The 23006-nt window shown below is 37.4% G+C and overlaps 1 protein-coding gene across 1 annotated transcript in view; it reads left to right on the top strand.

Annotated features, from left to right (window-relative positions):
• Window positions 1-23006, top strand: part of poc1a (POC1 centriolar protein A) — an 84604-nt gene that overhangs the window by 19453 nt on the left and 42145 nt on the right. Inside the window, exons 6-7 of the mRNA XM_073826070.1 lie at window positions 12226-12294; window positions 12371-12481. Coding sequence (XP_073682171.1) covers window positions 12226-12294; window positions 12371-12481 — 180 coding nt within the window. The remainder of the gene's footprint in view (window positions 1-12225; window positions 12295-12370; window positions 12482-23006) is intronic.

Below are 23006 nucleotides of genomic sequence, written 5' to 3'. Positions count from 1 at the left end.
GGTGTGGGCAAAAGGGTTAGATTTCTTGAATGCAATGTTTTATTTCTTAAAAGTGTCTGTATGTAAATAAATAAATGCAAGTTTAAACTTTAAGGCACTTCATAGCACCAGGGTTGATAAAGCATTTGGTGAATATGCCTTTGTTTGATGGGTCAAAGCGCTATGTTGGCCTGGTTTTGTTCTGCAAATGAATGAATTAATCACAGGTGATGATCTGTTCATATCAGCACTGCCACTTCACTACATATCGTATTTTCTCTTCAGTGGAGTGATGGCTATATCAGTCCTGTCCTAAGAGTATTAAAAACTGACCGCCTACCCATTGATGGTGAGTCATATGCATTATAAACCTGAATGCTCCTGGTTAGCTTTACAGTGTAGCGAACGTCTGCTAGCGTCGGTGGGAGTGAGATGAGTGAATAACCTCAGCTTTTCAACAGAAAGACCCTGAAAGGTAAAAGAAGCTGGAAATAAATGCTGTACATGAGGAATGAAGCGCTGTGATTGGATGGACAGTCTGGTATTTACCAGCGAACCACACTCAAATCAGCTTGAAACGGTGGTTTGGGTGAAGTTTGTGTGGACTGGCATATGATTCCACATTTGCTATAAGCCGCAATTTATGTAATTGTTAGGTTTGCATGCTCCTGCTCACTTATTATTGTGTAATGCAACTAAATTATCTTCAGAGAGCAGCTTGCATTCTTTGCATCTGCAGCGATGTGTCTGCGGAGGACAGACACAAGTGCAGCTCTGTTAGGGTGTTTTTGTGGTAATCCCAGTGGTTAACTAGCTGCAGCTGCTGTTAGTCCTCAAGCTGATGACAGTTCAGACTCAAAGAGGGAAAAAAACCTGCGGGAATGGAGCTGAACTCATGTTTGGACCTTTGAGATGCTCGCAGACCATCAGTGGCCTATTTGCGGATTCGTCTCTGATACGTTTATGGCCTTTCAGGCTGATTTGAGGGTCCACCGCACAAATCTGAGGTCTCCATCCCATCTGGTGTTTGACATCTGCTGCTCTGGACTGTGAAGCGCTTGTGCCGGCCTCTCCTGACTGACCTCATCTTCCTACATGCCTGTTGCGTAACTTCCCACTGAAAGGCTCTCGTTCAATCCACACTCACCACATTTGGAGCTGCGTGCTCAAACAACTGGTGTTGTTTTCCCAGCAGTATGTTTGGCCTTTAAATGAGAGGTTCTCCAGCACCTCCAGCTATTTCAACACCAGACGAGTAGCTTGGGTTTAGAGGGATAGTTTTTCGTCTTGGACCAGTATGTCAGCATTTGTTTTGGCTATCACATGTAAATGTGCCTTTCCTCAATGCACAGCCAGTCGTCCAATTTCAGACTTTTTACTGGTCAGCGGGTTCCAGTGCTGTCCAGTCTATGATATGTCCACTAAGGCTGATAAGTGAATCCAGTATGTGTTTTAGTTCTAAAACTTGGGGGATATTTCATACCTAAACATAGTTTGACAGCATACAAACAGCTTTGTAAGCAGTGATGAGTTGCGCTCATTATCACTCTGCAGTGGCTTCCTTGAGGGTACGGCTGGTATCCCCGGAAACGTCCTGTTTGCAGTCACACACACTTAGGGTTGGGTATCATTTGAATTTTATCGATTCCGATTCTTTTCGATTCCCAGTTTCGATTCCAGTTTAGTAAAAAAAACAACAACAACAAAAGTCAAACATTAATATATCAAACATGTTTATTTTCAGTGCTTGCTTGCAACATATTATTTTATTACAGGGGTTCTCAACCTTTTTTTTTTATACCAGGGGCCCACTCCTTCTCGGGTAAATTTTGCAAGACCCCCCTATGCCTGACGTTTCCTCTAAAGGTGTTTATTTTTTAACCTTTTTATTAATCAAAACATTTGTTATGGCTTTTTATATTTCTCCTGCATGTTATAAAAAATATTCAAACAAACTTTAAATCAAAGCTATACTTTTGAATTTAAAAACTTTTTAACATATATACATATGCAGACTTAAATCTCCTAAATTATTTAATTTAGACATTCTTTACAACTTCAGAGTACTCTTTCTTAAGTGACTGAATTTCTACTGTTTGTATTTATTATAAAATAAACATATAAATGAAAAATACAGCAAATACATTGTAAATCTGTTTATGTTGGTGCTCATATGTGCATAAACACCACTGACCCTTACAAGATCCACCTCTATGGGTGAGCATTCATTATAAAACACTCAAAGGACATTCGTTTTGAAAACTATGCAAATATTTAATATTTAATATAAGTTACTTTTATGTGGGCTTTTGCGGGATGAAATAACATATATTCCTTTTGGAGCGGGCGGGCGCGGGACTAACATCCGTCCCTTGCAGATGAAGTTTGCGTGCAGCGGTAGCTTTGTCTTCGTTTTTTTACAAAGCGTAGCCACACTTTTAAGCACTTCGCGCGATCCATCTTGTAGACTGATGTGTGTTTACATTACCACATAAGGTCCTGGCAGATTGTACGCGCGGAAGGTCCTGGCAGATCACTAGATGAAAAATTGCACCCAGGAATCGATAAGAGGAATCGAATTTTTAATTTTATAACAAGTATCCGATTCTTTATCTTAAGTATCCGATTCCAGAATCGGAATCGATTTTCGATTCCCAACCCTACACACACTCCATCAGGAGAATGGGAAAGTCACATGATTGTTAAGAGATTTTTTTAGGAATTCAAATTCTTAGTTATTTTGTCTGCAAATGGGTTGTTGACGTGACATGGCATTTTCACATATAAAAATGTATATAATATTTTTGTCATTTAAAATGCAGTAAATTGTTAAAGGGGTCATCGGACGCCCATTTTCCGCAAGTTCATATGATTCTTTAGGGTCTTAATAAAAAGTTTCTAATATACTTTGGTTCAAAATTCCCAATAGTAGTGTAAAAAAACACCCTTTTACCTTGTCAAAATCAGCTCTGCAAAATTTCAGCTCATTTTAAGACATGGCCCTGCTCAAGCTCTGCTCGCCCCGTCCCTCTCTGCTGAGGGATTAGGATCTGTAATGTTTACTTTAGCCGCATTTAGCACGTTTAGCTGCATTTAGCCGCATTTATCGGCGGAACTTGCCAACAAGCACATTATTAAGAAAGGCCATTTGCAAAGATGCATAAAAAACCCTTCTACTCACTTCTGCTGTGCGTGAATCTGCATCACGAATGATTCACAACGAAGATAGATGCATATGTAGATCGCGATTGACGTTTTCCATGTAAAAACGAAAGTAACGTTAAACCTCTGCGTCTTCAGCGGCTCAGATGTCGGTAGTAAATGACTACTGCTTTGTTCATTATTACATCCAACAACAGAACACCTCGATCACTCAATTATAGTCTTCCTCTGCACCTGAGTTGACACAGTGGCGGTCGTATTCGGACTGTTTCAGCTCGGTGAGGGCGGGTCGAAAGTAAGACGCTCATGTCAATCAACTGTGTTTCGTCACAACGACAAGAAGCTGAGAATGATCTGATTTTTAAAAAGGTCATATTACTTTTAAAGATTAAAAAAATACCACTGGGTGGATTTTTGTCATTGTAGGGTGGTTGTGTACACAAACTACCAACACACAAAGCCAAATCTCAAAATTATCCTATGGTGTGACTGTCTCAAGCATGGTTCAGTAAATTACACCTTTTATAAATGAAAAATAAAAGCATAACATTGTTAATAAATACCTACAACATAATTTTAAAGTGTCTATTTTAGTAAATGGCAATCTTTTTTTTTTTTTATCCATATACTTTTAAAAGCGTAGGAACATTATATTTTTTGTCTCTAAAAACAATGTCCTCTGGTGTGACACCACAGAGAAAACTTTAATTAGTTGAAAGACCCCAATCATGGTCGTGTTATTGAAGCCCACTGTCAAGCCCATGATGTGCGCATGGTAAATTTTTGTCTCAGAATTGTCCAAATATTTAACTTGTTTGGCTCCACTATAAAAGTGTTACGATTTGTTGTCCTTTGGTGCAACACCCTTAAATTCTATTTTTAATTAAAAATCATGGAAAATGATACACGTGTCTTGCTACCCGCCAATGGCAGATTAGCTCGGAATAGCAAGGTCATTAATTCACACAAAAGGCTGAAACGTCCTTTGGTGTGACAGATAATAGCAAAGTTTGTCTGGTTGTCAAAGTTTGTTTTGAAATTGTCCAACAAGTCATGAGGAAAAATTTATGCTAATTATAATTTCATATTAAATAAATAACACTACATGAAAATAAGTGTCTAGCAATGAAAATAAAACTCTCATTCTATTTGCATATTAAGTGTTTTATTTTTTCTTAATTTTTGCTTTGTTACACCATAGGACAAATCTATGGTACAGTTCAGTAAAATGTAAAAAAAATTAAAGAATTGACAAAGTTAGTGACCCTTTATATAAAAAGCATTTTTACAGACTATTTGTCAACTACCCACATAAAGAAGCTGCTCTGGCACATTTTTTTTTAGATAAGGTAAGGATGATAATTCCTTTTAGTGACATTTTATTGAATATTTGAAGTTTGAGTTTAGGGTAGCAGTACTTTGAGAATCTGTAGTCTGATTGAATTCATTAAAGTCGGCCTGAAATGGATGTTGCAATAGTCCTTTCTTCCCTGTTGTGACGTATATCTGAGTGAAACGGCTTCTGGAATGTACAGTGGGATTTCAATCTCATTCTTATACTTCTAGGAAAGTCTATACTCTACAGGCGATAACATGTTGCTGTCAGTGTGAACGACCTATAAGGGTTCACTGGGTTCTTGTAGTCATTAACAAGTGTCTGTCTCGCTAGAATCTGTCATTAGCTCTAGCATGTCGCTCTTGGCTCTGAGTAGATCAGCAGGTGTTGCTACCGTGCTACATGCTAACGCACGACACACAGGGTGTATGTTGTGACTGCGTGTGCTAGCCGTCCTGTGAGGCTCCTAGACTGGGACAGCCTATTAGTCAGCAGCACATTTTGTCTCTCACATGTGCTTTTGCAGCTCTGTTTGTGGCTTTACCCGCCATATTTACCAGTAGATCTGTTTACCAATGTTTAGTGCACAACAAAACACAGTGGCTAGTGTAAAGAACACTGCTTCTAAAATGCATGAAATCATTTTACTAGTTAGCTGAAGAATACCAAATACCAATTAAACCAAATACTATCAATTTCCTCACAAAGAGTTTAAACGCACCCGGATATTGAGTGAAATCCACACTGACAAGCGTTGACATGTTTACGTCGTTTGTAAGCTTTTTCAGTAGCTGTGGTCCACTGAAACACTCAAAGCCATCAGGGCTAAAGGGGAGAGAACAAAGAGGCAGGTCTTTAGGAAGTTTTATTCGTCCACAGGCATCTTCCCATTCTTTTCTCCACTTCTTATCGCTAGGAAAACACTGAAGCCTGCCATCACTTCTCTTGTTGCCCTTTGACTAAAAATAACAAACTAAAGCTGCACAAAGTGGCATCACATCTCTATTTTATTTACAAAGTTGTGTATTCCAAGTTGTGTTGTGGTAAAAAGAGAAATAAGTGCAACTACATTTCCATTACCCTTTCAAGCTGTGCAAATTAAAACTGCGAATTGAAAATACGGCCAATGCAAACATCAATTTTGCAAAAATATCCAAAATATATTGCAAAAAAGTTTTACACTCACACAAGGAGGTTTTTCAGGCAATTTGAAAAAGGAATATTTCGCAAAACGGCTTTTTCCGCATTTACTGCTCACCTGCCATATTTACTGCTCAACTGCCATATAAAAGTCACAATCCTTCTTCAATGTAATATAACCTCCAAGAATCACCTCATATGTGTCCACTCTCAAGTATAAGGGGCTATCCTTGCCATTAATTTCAATAATTTACACTGCACACATAACATTGGTTAATGGAAACGGCGTCATTTCGCAACAATTTTTTATAGACAGTTATTAAATATAATATGTTTTGAGCAAATCTGAAATGGAAATGCAGCTGCTGTAAGTTCCTCAGTTAATTTGTCCATGTGTAACTATGCCTATGCGCAACGTCGACGTCATACAACATCCGCCTGGAGCTGCTTCCGTGTATGACCAGTTGGCCCAAGCTAAATTAAAGTGATTATTACGTTTTAAATATGGGTTTTTTTCTTACAAAAACGCATTAATTCGCTAGAGGAGGCACTTTTTATCGTCTGAAAGAAGGAAGTCATATACACCTAGGGTGCCTGGAGTGTGAGTAAATAATAGGGCAGTTTTCAATTTTGGGTGAATTAACTCTTTAAACAGTCTGTGTAAATATATCTTTTCTAATGCCAGTTCAGGTGAAGCTTTTGTACCATTTTGCAGTGCAAAAGGGCACTCATATAACCCCGTAATGGGAAAGTCTCTGTCACTGATCAGAACGTGCTCCTAAAGCATAAGAGCTCCAAGTGTGAGCACAGATGGCATGCAGATGTCATTTTAACCCACTTTTGTACATAGTTCAAATGTTTTACTCAAAACTTAGCAGGCATTTGATTACTGCAGGAGAGGTTAAGCTTCTCTGAGCATGTGCGTGCTACAAACGTGTTCAGCAGAAGGTTTTAGAGACCCGTCCTACTCCACACCTCCACACCAGTTTACATTCCTCATTTTCATCTGCTGTCATCTCAACCTCTCCTGATGTGGCCTTTAGACTCTTCAGGCTGGAACAAGTTTAATCTTAGCGTGTCGACGCGTACCTGTAAACGTCCAGTGACCACACCACGCTATGCTGAAGTAGATGGTTTTACTCCAGCCTCAACATAGAAGTCACATGATGTTCTGTTCATATGTGGATTAGGTTACTGATTACATTTTTATTATATTTTTTTACAGTAACCAGTTCATCTCTAGTCACTCAAGTAGTCTATATTGCACTCTTTGTAGTCAAAGTGGCCTATATTTTCAGGTAATGTAGGCATCGGCATTTGAGTTGGTGCCATAAACAGAGGTTATACTGAGGAAATACTTTGGAGTCTCATGATTCGATTCAAACCGATTCTTGGGGTCACGGTTTGATTAATCATTTTGAATAAAATTTCAATTTGTTATATGCATAGAATCAATTTTAGATTGGATTCTAAACGATCAATTGTATTAATTTGAACTGAGATTAAAATGAAACCAAAAATATAAAGGAAATGAACTCCAACCATTAGTTTCCTGCAAGTGAGTGATGGATCCCACCCACAATACTGAACTAAAGTCTGCAACAACTTGTAGTTCTTCTTGTTCAGATCAGCTGCTGTTATGGTGTAGCAACAGTTTGAAGAGGTTCTTGTTCACGTTAGTTCAACTGTTGACATGTTTATAGCAGCTGTCTGAAGAATAACACATCTGGTTTAATGACGCAGACGTTTTAACTTAATCTTCTTTAGTACCGATGTTTGTTACCTCCGCAATAACACAAGAATGCACGTTGAGCCTTATGATTTACACAGAAAACACACTTCTCAAAAGATCTTAATGCAGCTCTTTGCATACGTAGATAGTTTGTAATGTTCATAATGACCATGATCAGGAATCTTGTTCTCATTAGATTCCCTGGAGGGTTGGTTTGGTGATCACCCTGCACATAGTGTTCTGAATAAGCTTTTTCTTCCATACTACTCCCCTTACTGTATGCCTCATTATCCTTGTTTTGTAAATGGAAGTAAAAGAAAAAATCTCTTTCCACTTGTATTTTCGTAGGCCACATTTCCTGTTTTTGACCTATAAAATATAAGTATTAAAAAAATTAAGTATAGTTATAATTATGGATGTAACAATATCAAAATCTCACAATACGATAATACCATGATATGAAGTCCACAATATAATAGTATTGCAATATTTAAAAAAAAAAAAAAGACAGATGAAGACGCCGGGGGTTCTATCTAAAGCGCTTTGAGAGTTCAAAATTAAAAGCTCCAACCCATGTTCTTAAAGGGGGTTTCACACACACAGTTTCACCCAATCTCATGTTAATCTTGAATACCTATAGAGTAGTACTGCATCCTTCATATTTCTGAAAAGTCTTTAGTTTTGTAATATTTACACAAGAAAGATACAGCTTTACGTTTCTCTCCGAAAACTGCCGAGCTTCTGGAGGCATGCCGTGGGCGGAGCTAAAGATTGACCAGCACTCACTTGCTGATTGCCAAAAATACACAGACATTTGATACCATTTCACTTACGAGCTGCAGTTCTGAATCATGACTGGAATCTTTTATAGCTGGGACCTCTCCATCTTTCAGTATCAAACGCAAATGCAAATCCAGCGTCGAACTGGGCCTTGTTTATAAAACGTTCGTCAACAAACACACAAAACTTAGTTTCTTGCTTGGAAAAACAAACTGCATCCACTGTTCACGTAACGCTGGGTTCTTCGGGAAGCTGAGCAATGTTATCTTTGCCTTACAACCAAAACCACACTTCTTTAGAGACATTCTTTCTGAGTGAGTCCCATGCAGCAGTGCAGCCAAATGAAGCCCGTTGATGGGTGCACGCTTGCTCTCGCTCTGGTCGATCTGTGCGCAGGCGCGCTCTTACAGGAGAAATGCCCATACAAGGAGTTCCACCCTTCAGGATGTCATAAAGAGCCATGATGGGAAAAAGAAAACTTTCCGAAACTTGTAAGAAATTTGGAAGTGTGCATTCGGCACAGAAATACTCCAAATGTCCAAATTGTTTTTTGAAACTTTGGCCATGTATAGCATGAGAATCCAACTCTTTAACAGTGTAAATAACTTAACATGCATTAAATTATTTTCACACTGGTGTTTTAGGAAGCCAAACTGAAGCCAAATTTATATTATTGTTATTCCTATGACAGTAATAGCCATATATTGTAAAACAATTGCATTGTAAATGAATGAAAATGAATATTTCATATTTCATATTTCATATTCATATTTTCATATTATTTTTGCTTTACACTACATTAGGAAAATTACAATACTTCTTTCCTAATTTCTACACTTGAAAGAGATATTTTGAATTTGGACTGCACCAATGTTACACAATTAAACCGCTAGTTGTCAGCAATTCATACTGCACTTTTAAGCTTTTGTTTTGATGGAAACGGCAATAGAGCTTTTATCTGGATGGAAACTCCAGCTTCAGTGCAAACAGGCTTACAAAAAACGCATCTCACTACAAATCTAGTGAAATGCTGTAACCATCTGCCGCTGAAATAGGGCATAACTGGTGGCCATTGCTTTCCCAAATGCGTGCTAAACTTACAGCACATACAATAAACAATTTCACTTCATTCTCTATAAACTGAGCTGTTCTGAGGCGCGGAAAACACCAAAAACACAAGAGCTAATCGCCTGAACGAAGTACGCTTTGAAACGCACAGCGAAAAACTTGAAGAGATTAAGCCATATTGTGCTTTCGGTTTTAGTTTGTTTGACAGATACTGTGCCAAAGCATATTGGCCCAAAACACAACCTTAAAGACCTTTTATGTTAGAATAAAATATTTAATAGAATATAAAAATAAAAAATTTAAAAATTAAAAAAACTTTTTGCCCGGAAGACTTATCGTTTCATATCGTCATGTGACCACAATAATATAGAGAAAATATCGTTACATCCCTATTATTGCACTTTTATTTTTTACATTTATTTATTTTTTTATTTGTTTAATCAAAATAATAATAAACTATAATGAAAATAATAGTAAACAAAATAGTAAAGTGCAGTAATATTATTATATTGTAAAAAATACAATTATTTTATATATTTTATATTTTTATATTAAGTTTCTTCATTTTTAGAGTGAAGTTTGTCACTGTGTAAATAAACACTATTTCAGATTCTCAGAGCGGCTCAATTCACAGTGTATGAAGTGTCACAGTTTAGCACTTGGCTCTGAAACCGGCAGCACATAGCCTATATTTATGCTTTCAGTTCAGAGCATCTTAGGGTGCATTCACATGACAATGATGTACTAAAAATGGAAAAGCTTTTCCTTTGTGATTTTGAAAGGTTTTGTGTCCAGGTGACTACACTGTCAAAATGATCCTAGTTCACGCAGATCCATCAAAACAAAAAAAAACACTCTATTCATTCCAGGCCAATACTTGGAGATGCCACTTTGTAAAGAAACTCGTGTATGCCTATTCACCTTATTTTTCTCGTAAGAGATGAAAAGATGTGTGACACTGCATTATGGGTGTTTTAGACCAAATTGTGACCTGATCACTTGAGTTTTGCGTACTGATGTGGTTGGTAAAATCACAGATTTTCCTCTGCTGACTGCAGTGCATCTGAGGACGTGATATGAGGTGTCGCTTCACTGACTCACGGTGACTCACTGAACCACTGAGAAATCCACACCAATCCAGTGTGCATTCTCAACATCTTTAACATTACACTCCAAACCTTTCAGCACCACCAGCACAGCATGACTGAAGATATCCTCTTCATTTATTACTCAAACGATTAGTCATATTATAAACTGCAAAATACAGTGAAATATGAAACTTTTAAAGGATAGTTCACCAAAAAATAAAAATTCTGTCATTAGTTACTCACCCTCATGTCGTTCCAAACCTGTAAGAACTTCGTTCATCTTTGGAACACAAATTAAGATATTTTTTATTAAATCCGAGAGCTTTCTGACCCTGCATAGACAGCAACTGTACTACAATGTTCAAGGCCCAGTAGGATGTAAGGGCATTGTTAAAATAGTCCATGTGATATCAGTGGTTCAACCGTAATAACCTAAAATTATTAATCTGTTAAAATATTAATATAAATGTGTTACAGTTGAGGTCGAAAGTTTACATCCCCCTTTCAGAATGTGCAAAATGTTAATTATTTGACCAAAATGAGAGGGATCATACAAAATGCATGTTATTGTTTATTTAGTACTGACCTGAATAAGGTATTTCACATAAAAGATGTTTACATATAGTCCACAAGAGGAAATAATAGTTGAATTTATAAAAATGACCCCATTCAAACGTTTACATCCCCTTCATTGTTAATACTGTGTTATCTGAATGATTCACAGCTGTGTTTTTTTGTTTAGTGATACATGTTCATGAATCCCTTGTTTGTCCTGAACAGTTAAACTGCCTGCCGTTCTTCATAAAAAAAAAATGTCCCAAAAATCCTTTGGTTTTCCAGCATTTGATTTTGAGATCCATCTTTTTTACACTGAGGCCAACTAAGGGACTCATATGCACTTATTACAGAAGGTTCAAACGTTCACTGATGTTCCAGAAGGAAAACGATGCATTAAGAGCCAGAGGGTGAAAACTATTTGAATTTGAAGATCAGGGTAAATTTAACTTTTGTCTTCTAAGAAACAGTTAGTATCTTCTGTAGCCTCTGAAGGTCAGTACTAAATCAAAAAAAAAAAAAATGATATTTAGGCAAGATAAGAAAAATGTACAAATCTCCATTCTGTTCAAAAGTTTACACCCCTGGGATGTAAACTTTTGACCTCAACTGTATGTACTGGTATTCATCTTATTCTTCAGTTCTGCTTTATTAGCCACAGGGAAATACTGAGAAGAATAACAACATGCAGTAAACTTTAAAACTGTACTACAAACCAGTGTGTTCATAATTAAGAAAACATGTTAAAATAATATGGTAACACACACCAATTTCCAATACTAAACAGCAAAATGAGCTGTTTTGCACAGCTAAAAATTGCTGGATGCGGATGAGACCAAAAGCCAGACCCATAAAATTTACAAATGGCTGCACTCTCTCTTATGGGAAAAATAAATGTCTACATTGACACAAGCACTAAGAGGAGTCCCTGACAAATAAAATCAGCACAGGAGTGAATGTGACTGGTGTGAGGAGCAGCATGCGCTGTGCCAGTTGTGTGGGTGGAGTGCGTGTGTGTAAGTGTGTCTTCAGGCTTTGCCAGAGCCATGTCTGCTTTGTGTTCAGCGCCATGCACTGCCTAAATTTAACCTGCTCTCTTCTACCAAAGTCAATATGGCATCATGACGCTATAATTTTCCTCCTACAGACTGGCCAAGGCTTTTCTGCTCCTCTGCTCTGGCACTGATAATTGTGTGTGTACAGGAAAACGACTGGCGTCTCGGTGCTCTTTTTTTTTTTCTTTTATCCAAAGTATTACAGTGCAACATAAAAGTAGTTTAGTTCAAGCCATGGCTTACTTTTTTCTGTGGGATGTAGGAGATGTTTAGAAAAAAGTCCACGTGGCTGTTTTCCATAGTAAATTCTGTTTTTGTGCTTGTTTGTAGGGTCCTGCCAGCTGTGTGTCCTTCTCGAGGACTGGAGACTTCTTCGCCTCAGGTGGTTCGGATGAACAGGTGAGCTTGTGTATTATCGGGACAGCAGTCTTTAGCTGTACTGTGTGCATTGTGTTGATGGTGTGAACTGTTGCAGGTGATGGTGTGGAGGACTAACTTTGACAGTGTGGATTACAGTGAAGTGCTGGAGCAGAAAGCTGCTCGAAATGAGAAAACTTCATCAGTTCCCAACCGGCCATCAGCACAGGTAAACATGCTCCCATGTTTGGTTTACTTTAAGCAGTGGTGTGCGAATGCCAAGTCCTTCAGCTTCACTTGACTTTCACATTTATATAACCATACAAGCATAATGTAACACATTAACACACACACTCAGAGCGTGTCTTTCAAGCCAGATGAAAACTTTCAAACAGGCTACCTTCAAATGTGTGAAGGTGAAGACAAATATATTTCAGTCAGTGTAAGATTTTGAAATTGAGTGTGTTCTGCACCTCTGCTGAATCTGCAGCGCCACTCCTATATATATATTTTAGCTGAGTTGTGTACCTGTGAATACTGTGTGAGAAAGAGAGACTCAAAATCAACAGTATACTACTTTCTAACACTGACTACACAAAAGATCCTTCAACCTAAACACAACATGTGTAATTCAAGAAGAAGTGGTGGTTGTTTGTAATGAATAAGTGGAAGCGATTGGTTAATCATTGATATGAATCAGACTGCTCACTTCCTCACTGAATTTCCGTATGACTCACTTGAACTATTACTGTGTCGTGGGAACCTTTGGAAAAAAGATTTTAATTCCAATTTGTGTATGTACATACATTCATCACACTTATTTTATGGGAGTAATCCCTATAAAAAGTGTGTGAGAGCTTTGACTAAAGAGCACTCCTTATGCATGACACATGTATGAGAAAGACTGATTGAAAATGAGTGTGTGGGAACTACGAAATAAATGAATGGTAAATTACATTTATGTCATAAAATTCAATAAAAATAAACAAATAAAGCAAAAATCCCTCTTTATGAAGTTTTGTTGCAAACAGGACACTTTGTTTTGGACAGTGGCACTCTGGCAAACACAGACCCTATTAGCGCTCTATGAAATCTCTTATGATTTCATACAAATTTATTATCAGAAATGCTGGCAGTTAAAGGAATGCGTACATCTTAAACAATTTGATTACTTTTAAATATGTAAGCAAATTAAATTTGAACAATTCTTTTTATTTTTTGCCAAATAAAGTCGTGTACAACAGAGGTTTACTGTTAAAATAAAAACATGGAAGAAAAAGTCTATCTGCTTACCCCCAGGGCATCCACGATGTAGGTGACTTGATTTTTCAGTAGAACACAAACAAAGTTTTTTAACTCAAACCGTTGAAGTCTGAGTCATATAATGGCAGTCAATAGGCATCAAATCTTTAAGAGTAAAAAACACATAAACAGACAAAACCAAATTAAACCCTGCGGCTCGTGACGATACATTGAGGTGTTAAGACACAAAAAGATCGGTCTGTTCTAGAAACTGAACAGTATTTGTATCATTATTTACCTCTGATTCACCGCAACATTCAACTGTATTGAGCGCGTTCACAACAGCCTCACCATGATCCGCCATAGTAGATGTACGTGCGGAAGCGATCTGCCATGCGTATACGTCACTCATTGTTTACACAGTGCAAAATGGTAATTACTTGTGTAATTACTTCTCAAAATGGTAATTACTAGTGGTTATCCTGATTCTGGCAACCGATTAAAAACCAAAAGATTCCGTTTCCTTGTGCGAACTCATCCAGGAGTGTTGACTTTTCACAGACTACATTGCCAGAACACTTTGACAAGTCATGTGCCGGCTCAATACAGTTGAATGTTGCGGTGGACAGAGGTAAATAATGATATAAATACTGTTCAGTTTCTTGCACAGACCAATCGTTTTGTGTCTTAACTCCTTAGTGTATCGTCACAAGCCACAGGGTTTAATTTGGTTTTGTCTGTGTATGTTTTTTTTTTACTGTCAAAGATTTGGTGCCCATTGACTGCCATTATATGACTGACAGACTGCAACGGTTTGAGTTAAAAATCTTTGTTTGTGTTGACAAAGTCACCTACATCTTGGATGCCCTGGGGGTAAGCAGATAAACATCCAATTTTCATTTTAGGGTGGACTATCCCTTTATTATAACGTAAACTAGGGATGAGACGATAAATCGATTCATGGATCGATTTTGAGATTCTCCAAATCGTGTTTCTCTTTGAAATCGTTTCTGAGCTTAGATTAAGCGCACATGGCGCTCTAATCTTTTTTTATCTGCACACTCAAACTCACGAAGAAGAGTGCTGAGAGTCTTATTTCACCTCGGCTCAGAATGCTTGATTAATATCGAATGCGATATTAAGCTCGATATGGCGTAGCTTGTCAGAGATTTACGTCTCTGTGTATCAATTGCCGCTCCAGCGGAACCTGAGCGGAACGCACGTGATGGAGATTTACTACTAATCAAAGCACCGGCTTCATTGACTAAACGCGCCTCACAATATCGTTCGATATATTGCCCAGCCCTACCCTCCAGCCATCTTAGGTTTCTTCTTTTAGACGAATCCAAAAAGGTCCTGGCTTTTCCCAGCTTGATAATGACATTGAATGGCTGTTGATTTAAAATCCAATAAAGTGCATCCATCCTTCATAAAAAGTACTCCATATTTCATTTTTTGGGTGAACTATCCCTTTAAATTTTAACAACATAATTTAGTTTTTATTTGTTCTATAATTCAGGAAGTTACTTAACTACTGGCAGCTAAACTGCTTCATTGTGAGAGCTATTTAAAATTGGTGACACCATTAATCTTGTAAAAAACCTGATGATCTCAATCAAGATGACAGCATCAAGTGTGCCTGAACACACATAACTAATAAACCCCCTAATATCTGAATCAGTCATTACACAGTGATATTTAATCAAGTATTTCTTTCATTACTCACATAAATGCTGCTCAGGGTCTTCTGGGAACACTACTGAATGATGACTCAAATGTATAGTGAATCAGCCTTCTGAACCCCCTGAACTAAAGATCATCTAAAATGAATCAATCTTCCCTGTGCTGCTGCAAAATACAATGAGACATAAATTCATGCTGTTCTTTCATGCCCACACAACTTCATTGGACCTCGGAAATCTAAATCTAATGACATGTATAAAATCAACAAATCATATTTGTGGGGTGGTTCTTTGTTTCCACGTTGTGTGGTAAAAGCCCTATATACTTTAGAGTCAGACAGTGGAGAAGTGAATTCCCAATGGCATCCAGTGGTGTTCACTGTGTCTGTGTGGCCAGGGCCGCTGGATATAAGGAGCAGGTAGATTGACCTTCACAGGGTCTCATGTTTAGATAATGGCTTCCAGACCACCATTGATTCACTATTTTTACCAGCTCCTTTTGAACATGCTGTTTCACTGGGCTGGGAAGTTGAGGAACACACCATTATGGCGGTTAAATATTAAACACTGTCATTAGCTGTAGGTGTTGTGGACCAGCCGGCCAGCTGCGACTGGAACCACGTGTAGAGTTTCAGCTGCATGTTTTGAGGGCTGCAGTGTTACATACATCAGCGAGGGCACCAGACCCCAGTTTCTCTGGATCCTGTATGTCTCAAGCCCACCTGAGCTCGTTTTCATTCAGATCGATGACATTGAGCTTTTAAGTGAGGCTGTAAAAGGAAACCACTTTACTTGCGTTCCTGTGGTTTTGTGCATCTCAGTAACAGCAGCCATTCCGAACCAGTACACTTCCTATTTACTTTATTAATGCACACTCCTTGCCTTAAAGGAGTAGTTCAGACAAAAATCAGAAGGAAAAAAGCTGGCAATGTTCTCACCCTGAGGCCATCTATGGGAATGGGTGCCATTATTGGATTGAGAGTCCAAACAGCTGATGAAAACATCATAGTAATAAACAATTTATCCATAAAACGCCAGTCCACCAATTAACATCTTGTGAAGCAATAAACTGCATGTTTGTAAGAAACAAATCCATCATAATCCATAATAACACTTTCTTCAATAAAGTCCATCTCCTTTTGTCTTTCACATTAAAGTCCAGTCACATTTTTGTTTAGAGCTGTTTTGGCTTGTAAACGGTGCTTGATATGAGCATAAATCTCTCCTAATTAAGACCAGATGACTTTGTCACTGGAGAAAGCATTATTGTGGATTTTAGACTCTGTTTGAAGTTAAAAACACATTAATGATGGATTTGTCTCTTATAAACACAGATTTTCTCTTCACAAGACATTAATTGATGGACTGGACTTGTGTGGATTACTTGTGGATTATTGTGATGTTTTTAGCAGCTGTTTAGACTCCTATTCTGATGGCACCCATTCACTGCAGGGGATCCATTAGTGAGCAAGTAATGCAATGCTACATTTCTCCAAATCTGATAAGGAAACAAACATTTCATTTTTGAGTAAACTACTACCATTCATTAAATTAGTTCACCCAAAAATGAAAAATAGCTCATTATTTGGTCACACTCAAGGCATCCTAGATGTATATGACTTCCTTCTTTCAGACGAATCCAATTGGAGTTATTTTCAACTTCCATATATACACACTTCCAAGCTCTAATATGGCAATGGGCATATGAGTGTTTCTTGTCAGCAGTCCAAAAAAAGTCCAATAAAGTGCATCCATCCATAATAAAAATTGCCTCACATGGCTCCGGGGGAAATAAAGGTCTCCTGTAGCAAGTCGATGCATTTTTTTAAGATTATATCCATATTTAAAATGTAATAATCACTTTAATCTAGTTTGTGCTAACAGTCGTACACGGAAGTGTCGAACGCACACACTCAGCGGAGAGAGGTAAATAAAACAATGGTCATGAATTAGAAGTACAAAACGAGGATTTGTAAAGAAAAATGTTGGAGAAGTTTGATATAAGCCAAGAGGAAACTGGTTTTCCTTTGCTAAAGTAAGGAAACTTTGCTTCCTTTGCTTCTGTGAACAAACGTTGGTTTTCACAAGACTAACAGGCGCATGCGCAATGCCGCTTCCTACGTCATCTGCCTGGGATGACTTCCATGTACAACACTTAGCGCAAGCCAGAAAAATTTATTATTATTTTAAATATGGATATTTTTCTTACAAAAACACATCAATTTACTACAGGAGACCTTTATTTACTCCCCGGAGCTGTGTGAGGCACTTTTTATTATGGATGTATGCACTTTATTGGGCTTGTTTTAGACTGCTGACAAGAAACACCTGCCCATCTCCGATTGGATTTGTCTAAAAGAAGGAAGTCATATACACCTAGGATGCCTTGAGGCTAAGTAAATAATGGATTGAATTTTCATTTTTAAGGTGAACTAACCTTTTAATAACTTGCTCTGCATGTGATGACTTCAGTTTTCATAGAAAATGAACTGTTTTTTTAAATCTAGAATTAGATGTCACTTAGGGCCCATCCACATGGAGACACATTTAGCTGTACGCGTAAAATGCATTGTATCAGCGTTTAGTCCAGATGGATTCGGCATAATCTGAAAAACAGAAGAGGACACTGAGTGAACTGCTCCATAATGAAATTAGTCCAAAACACAAGACAGGAAGTTCACCCAAAAATGAAAATTCTGTTATTAATTACTCACCCTCATGTCGTTCCAAAACCTGTAAGACCTTCATTCATCTTTGGAACACAAATTAAGATATTTTTGATGAAATCCGAGAGCTTTCTGAACCTGCATAGACAGCAACACAACTACCACATTCAAGGCCCAGAAAGGTAGTAATGTTGTCGATTAAAATAGTCCATGTGACATCAGTGGTTTAACCTTAATGTTATGTAGCTACGAGAATACTTTTTCTGCATAAAGAAAACAAAAATAACATATTTATTGAACAGATTATTCAACAGTTTACTTTTTTGAACCAGAATAGAGGTTACATTCACTATGTTTGTTTACATAGCCTTTATGAACATTGTTTCATTGGACTACTTTGAGTAGGATGTAAAATAATATTTAGAAAAACATAGAAAACACTGAGATATTTAGTGTTTCTCAATTTAGCCAAAAAATACTAAGATTTCGTTTTTATTTTGGCCTTATCGCCCAGCTCTAATGTCACTCATAAGTAATCAGTGGTTGTGCACGTCATTAGCCGTCTCTCTTACACGCACATGCTGTACTGAGCGCTTTTAGCTTCATGCTAATCATGAGCGTGGCTTTGCATAGGCTATTTAGAGACGGCTGAGAGATTTCTGTGACGCTCTGCACAACCATTACTGTGTGTGCTGTAAATGTCAAACTCAAATACATGATTCACAGAAGTACTTTCAGCAGGGCTTCTTAATGGCCTCTGATAGACTCATTACATTTGACAGATATAATTAGAGGAACCTGGAAACTGGACACATGTCTTCACAAATGTTCTGTCCCTATTTCCAGGAAATGTTAAATGATGCTAATATTCAGCCATTGTCTGACTCTTTGGTGAACACTGTGGCTTAGATCAATGTCCGTACATTGAGTTCTCAGCTCACACTCTTAATTGTCAAATTGGATCCTGACTGAAGACTGGTTTAATTCAGCACACAGTATTAGCAAGTTTCAGTTCATTACATTAGAAGAGATCTGCAGTCTGTCGTTGATCAGTCATGTGATTTTATTGATCATTTGGCTCTTTTTCAACCTCTTCAGTGACATAAAAATGCGAAACTTAAACAGCGTATGTATGAAGTGTTAAAGATGCCTTAGTAACAGCGTACCAGCTCTGTAGTTAGCTGTATTCAGTATTGATTATAATATCTGTTCTGCCGTAATGGTTATTGGGAGTGAAAGACTAGTGAAAGGAAGAAAGGCCGTACAATTTGTTTGAGTGTAAATGTGTTTGTCACTGAAGCTGTGCATGAACAAACTCTGAAGGGATGAATACATAATCACAGGGTAAAGAAACTCCATGAATCACAGCTTCATTCAGACCAACAGGGCCCAAATTCTCCCGCTGGGTTGCTGATATTGTGTATAATTTTACACATTTGGGTTAGTTCCATGCTTATAATGCTGGAAATTCCAACACACATTTATTCGCAATCCACCTTTTTCCTAAACAGGGGAAGTTCCTCATGATTCACTCTTTATCGACTCATCAGAGTGCTTGATTCCCTAAAAAGAATTGGCTGAGGTTTGGTAAACAACACAATTTTATTTGATTACAGTTTAATTTTCTAGTTTGATTTTAATTTTTAGATACAAGAAGTGAATTAAAAGTTTGAAATTGAAAGTCCTTGCTCTGTGTGAAGGCTGTTGCACAATGAAAATTATTATTTAAGCCATGTAGGAAAGATTGTATTTATGATTTGAACACAAGTGGGAAACTCTGAAATGGAGTATAGCGTTAGTTCTGGCAGGTCACACTCAGCTGATCCACGTCTACCTATAGGAATATGACGCCAATCCTAATTCTCTTTAAGGTGTCATTTTATTCAATGTTTAGCAGCTGTTGCTTTGCTCAGGAGCTAATCAACTACTTCCATCCCCAACTCCTCCTCTTGTCCAGTCAACACTTGGCATTGGATATTTCTTGAGTCAGACCACTGAATTACGTTGTTACAGAAATAATCACTTAGAACATTAATGGAATCTGCTTAATTAATCATTACTGTTGGTTCTGTTCTGTTTACCCTAGGGGGGTTATTTCATGCTCCTATTCATGCTAGGCTGCATTGATAGGCAGGGAGTGTTTGCCTGAAACAGAACCATACCCCCAACCTAAAATGTATGCTAATTGTAAGTTATTAGATGATATAGTGATCCTGACAGAACTTCCTTTAAGCCCTGAGTTTACAAGTTGGGGACGCATTAGAGTTATATGTAGATATATATATATATACAGTTGCAATCAAATTATTCAACCCTCCAGAGACTGCAGTATTTTACAAATACAAACTTTTCTGAAGATCCAGGACTTAAAAAAAATTGCATCTATAACCAATTACTGGCATATTAAAAGTGATAATGTCAACATTTAATGTAATATTTTTGAGTTCTAGGATTTTTTAATAACACAGCTATGTCATAATTATTCAATCCCTGTTTAACATTGCTGTTTTTTTAGTCTCTTATTTGTATTGTGGGAAACAAAATTGTCCTAAAACATAAGCCTTTAGAAACTCTATTAGAAAACAGAATTAGCTTGTGCTGTTACACATACATACAGTTAGCCCATGCATGTGCTAAGGTTTTAGTGGCTAATATGACAAAGTCAAAAGAGCTCTCACAAAAGCTATAGAGATGCTACAGAGAATAAATAATTTTATTACTTTAGAAAATAAGGCTATATGAAGATTTCCAAGGCATTAAAGGTTCGTAGAGACACAGCTGGCAGCCTTATTCGTTAGTTTAAAATGTGTTGTACCAGAAAACCTTTGAAGGTGTTGAACAAAAAAGCACAATATCATAAAATGTTTGATCAGAACAACTGAGGAAAAACCTGCAATGTACAACCAAAGACTTGTAAGATGATCAGATGAAAGGAGGGAAAACATTTCAATGCAGTGTATAAGAAGAACACTAGACAATTATGGCCTTCGTGTGGAGACATCTTGCCGAATCCCACTCTTGACCGAGAAGAACAAAAAGGCTGACTTGAACATGCTAAAATTAATTTAGATAGACGTGGAGTTCTGGAAGAATGTTTTATAGAGTGATCTGACCAAACTGGAACTTTTTGGACCTATGGATCAGTGGTATGTCTGGTGCAAAAAAGGCAGAGCTTATGAGCAGAAGAACACCATCTTCATCATCAAACTTTGGGGTGGACCAGTCCTGTTCGAGGGGTGTTTTATTGTAGCAGTATGTGGAAATCATGACATTATGAAGGACATTATGGATTCTTTGAAGTATCAGGCCATTTTGGCAAGAATTGTGATGCCTTTAGTGCAAAGACTGAAGCTGATGATCAATGGACTTTTCTGCAGGACAGTCATCCCAAAGTATACATCTAAAATTGACTTATGCTTGGTTCAGGGATCAGTTATGGAATGTACTTGAGTGGCCTGTTCAGTCTCCAGGTTTAATTTTCATTGAAAACATTTGGTTGAATTTGAAGAAAGCAGTGGCAAAGTGAAAACTAAAGATTACGAGTGATCTCAAAGCTTTTTCAGGCGAGGAATGGGCCAAGATTGCAGTAGAGAGGTGACAGAAGCTTCAAAGCACTTACAGGCAGCGTTTATTGGCGGTTTTAAAGAATAAAAGATTCTGCACAAAATTTGACTTTTAGGGGTTGAATAATTTTGAACATGAACATTTAGAGCCAATTTTTTTTTTTTTATTATTATTCATCAGCTTCCGTTTTCAGAATGACTCAAATGTGTATTTATACATTTCTCTAATAGTGTACTGATGCCTTTGTTGAGTTGCTTTTACAAAATTGTGTTCTCTGCAGCAAAATGTCTTGCAGGTCAAGGGGGTTGAATAATTTCGATTGCAACTGTATATATATATATATATATCAAATACCTCAAATCTCTTGTCTAGCTCTGTGTGTAGCCTACTCTGTGTAATCCAGTTTAAGATAGTTAGGATATGTTGAAAAACTCCCATCTAATTTTTTCAAATCGTCCTACATTGCTGCAGAAGTACTGACCCAGTGTTTACAAAGTGAACGTGCAAAGATCAAATGCCCTTTACAAAAAAGGTAAAACAGCGATGTAGGACGATTTTGAACTTGGAGGAGGAAATTAGATGGGAGTTTTTCGACACACCCTAATTGTAGTTGATAGTTAATAGACAGTAGTGTTTTAGCATAGACCCACCCCGAGTGAGAAGTAAACTTAGGGCACTGAGGGAATGTGGCCGCCGATTTACCTAAATGGGTTCATGTTTACGCAAATCATTTCTCACCATACTGCTTTATAAACGAGGGTCAGTATAAAGCAGTTTTTGCGAAGCTGCTGCTGAAAAATGGGTTTGTAACTTTTTGTGTTCTTGCTTCATCTCCACCAGAAGAAGTGAGTGTAATTTCTTTTTATATGAATCTTTGCTAATCACCTATTAAATAATGTGCTAAAGTTAGCGCGTTTCACGATGAATGCGGCTAAAGTGACAGACAGACCTTATCAGTTGTTAATTTTAATACAGAAGGTTTTTATTAAACCTTAAAATGTGACCTTGTATGTAAAACTGATTGAAATTGAAATTTATTTATTTATTTATTTTTTAAATAAATCTGTTGTTTGATTTTCAGTTTCATGTTTAAATTTTTGTTCAAAATATTGTGATACGTATCGTATCGTGAACCCAATATCGGGATACGTACCGTATCGTGACCAAGGCATATCGTTACACCCCTAGAGAACATGGTTATGTCGTCTTCTCTATGTACATCCGTCTCAATATAATTCATAATCGCACTTTAATAATGAACAATGCATTAAGGTGATTGTCTATTTACAAACTGTGTACGTTGTTGTAAAACTACATTAAGCTTAGCTTTGTAATGCTAGATGGTTTAAAACGGTGTCTGTTAATGATTAAGATGTCATGTACAATTATTTTAAATTGTTTTGGATCAGTTATAACTGCATTAAGAATGGTAAAGTTAACGCAATACCTGCAAAGGTGTTTACATCTCGCAACTACATATGAGTAAAGACCATAACACTCACATTTATTTATTTCAATATTAGGACGGGGTAAGTTATGTTAACCGATCACATTTTGCTCTCATTCAATCAGCTATACCTCAGGAAACACATCGCGCTCA

The sequence above is a fragment of the Garra rufa genome, chromosome 20 (genome assembly GCF_049309525.1).
Source record: "Garra rufa chromosome 20, GarRuf1.0, whole genome shotgun sequence".
NCBI classification, from domain to species: domain Eukaryota; kingdom Metazoa; phylum Chordata; class Actinopteri; order Cypriniformes; family Cyprinidae; genus Garra; species Garra rufa.
The sequence above is the reverse complement of the archived record's forward strand: the minus strand, read 5'-3'. Positions and strand labels throughout refer to the sequence as shown.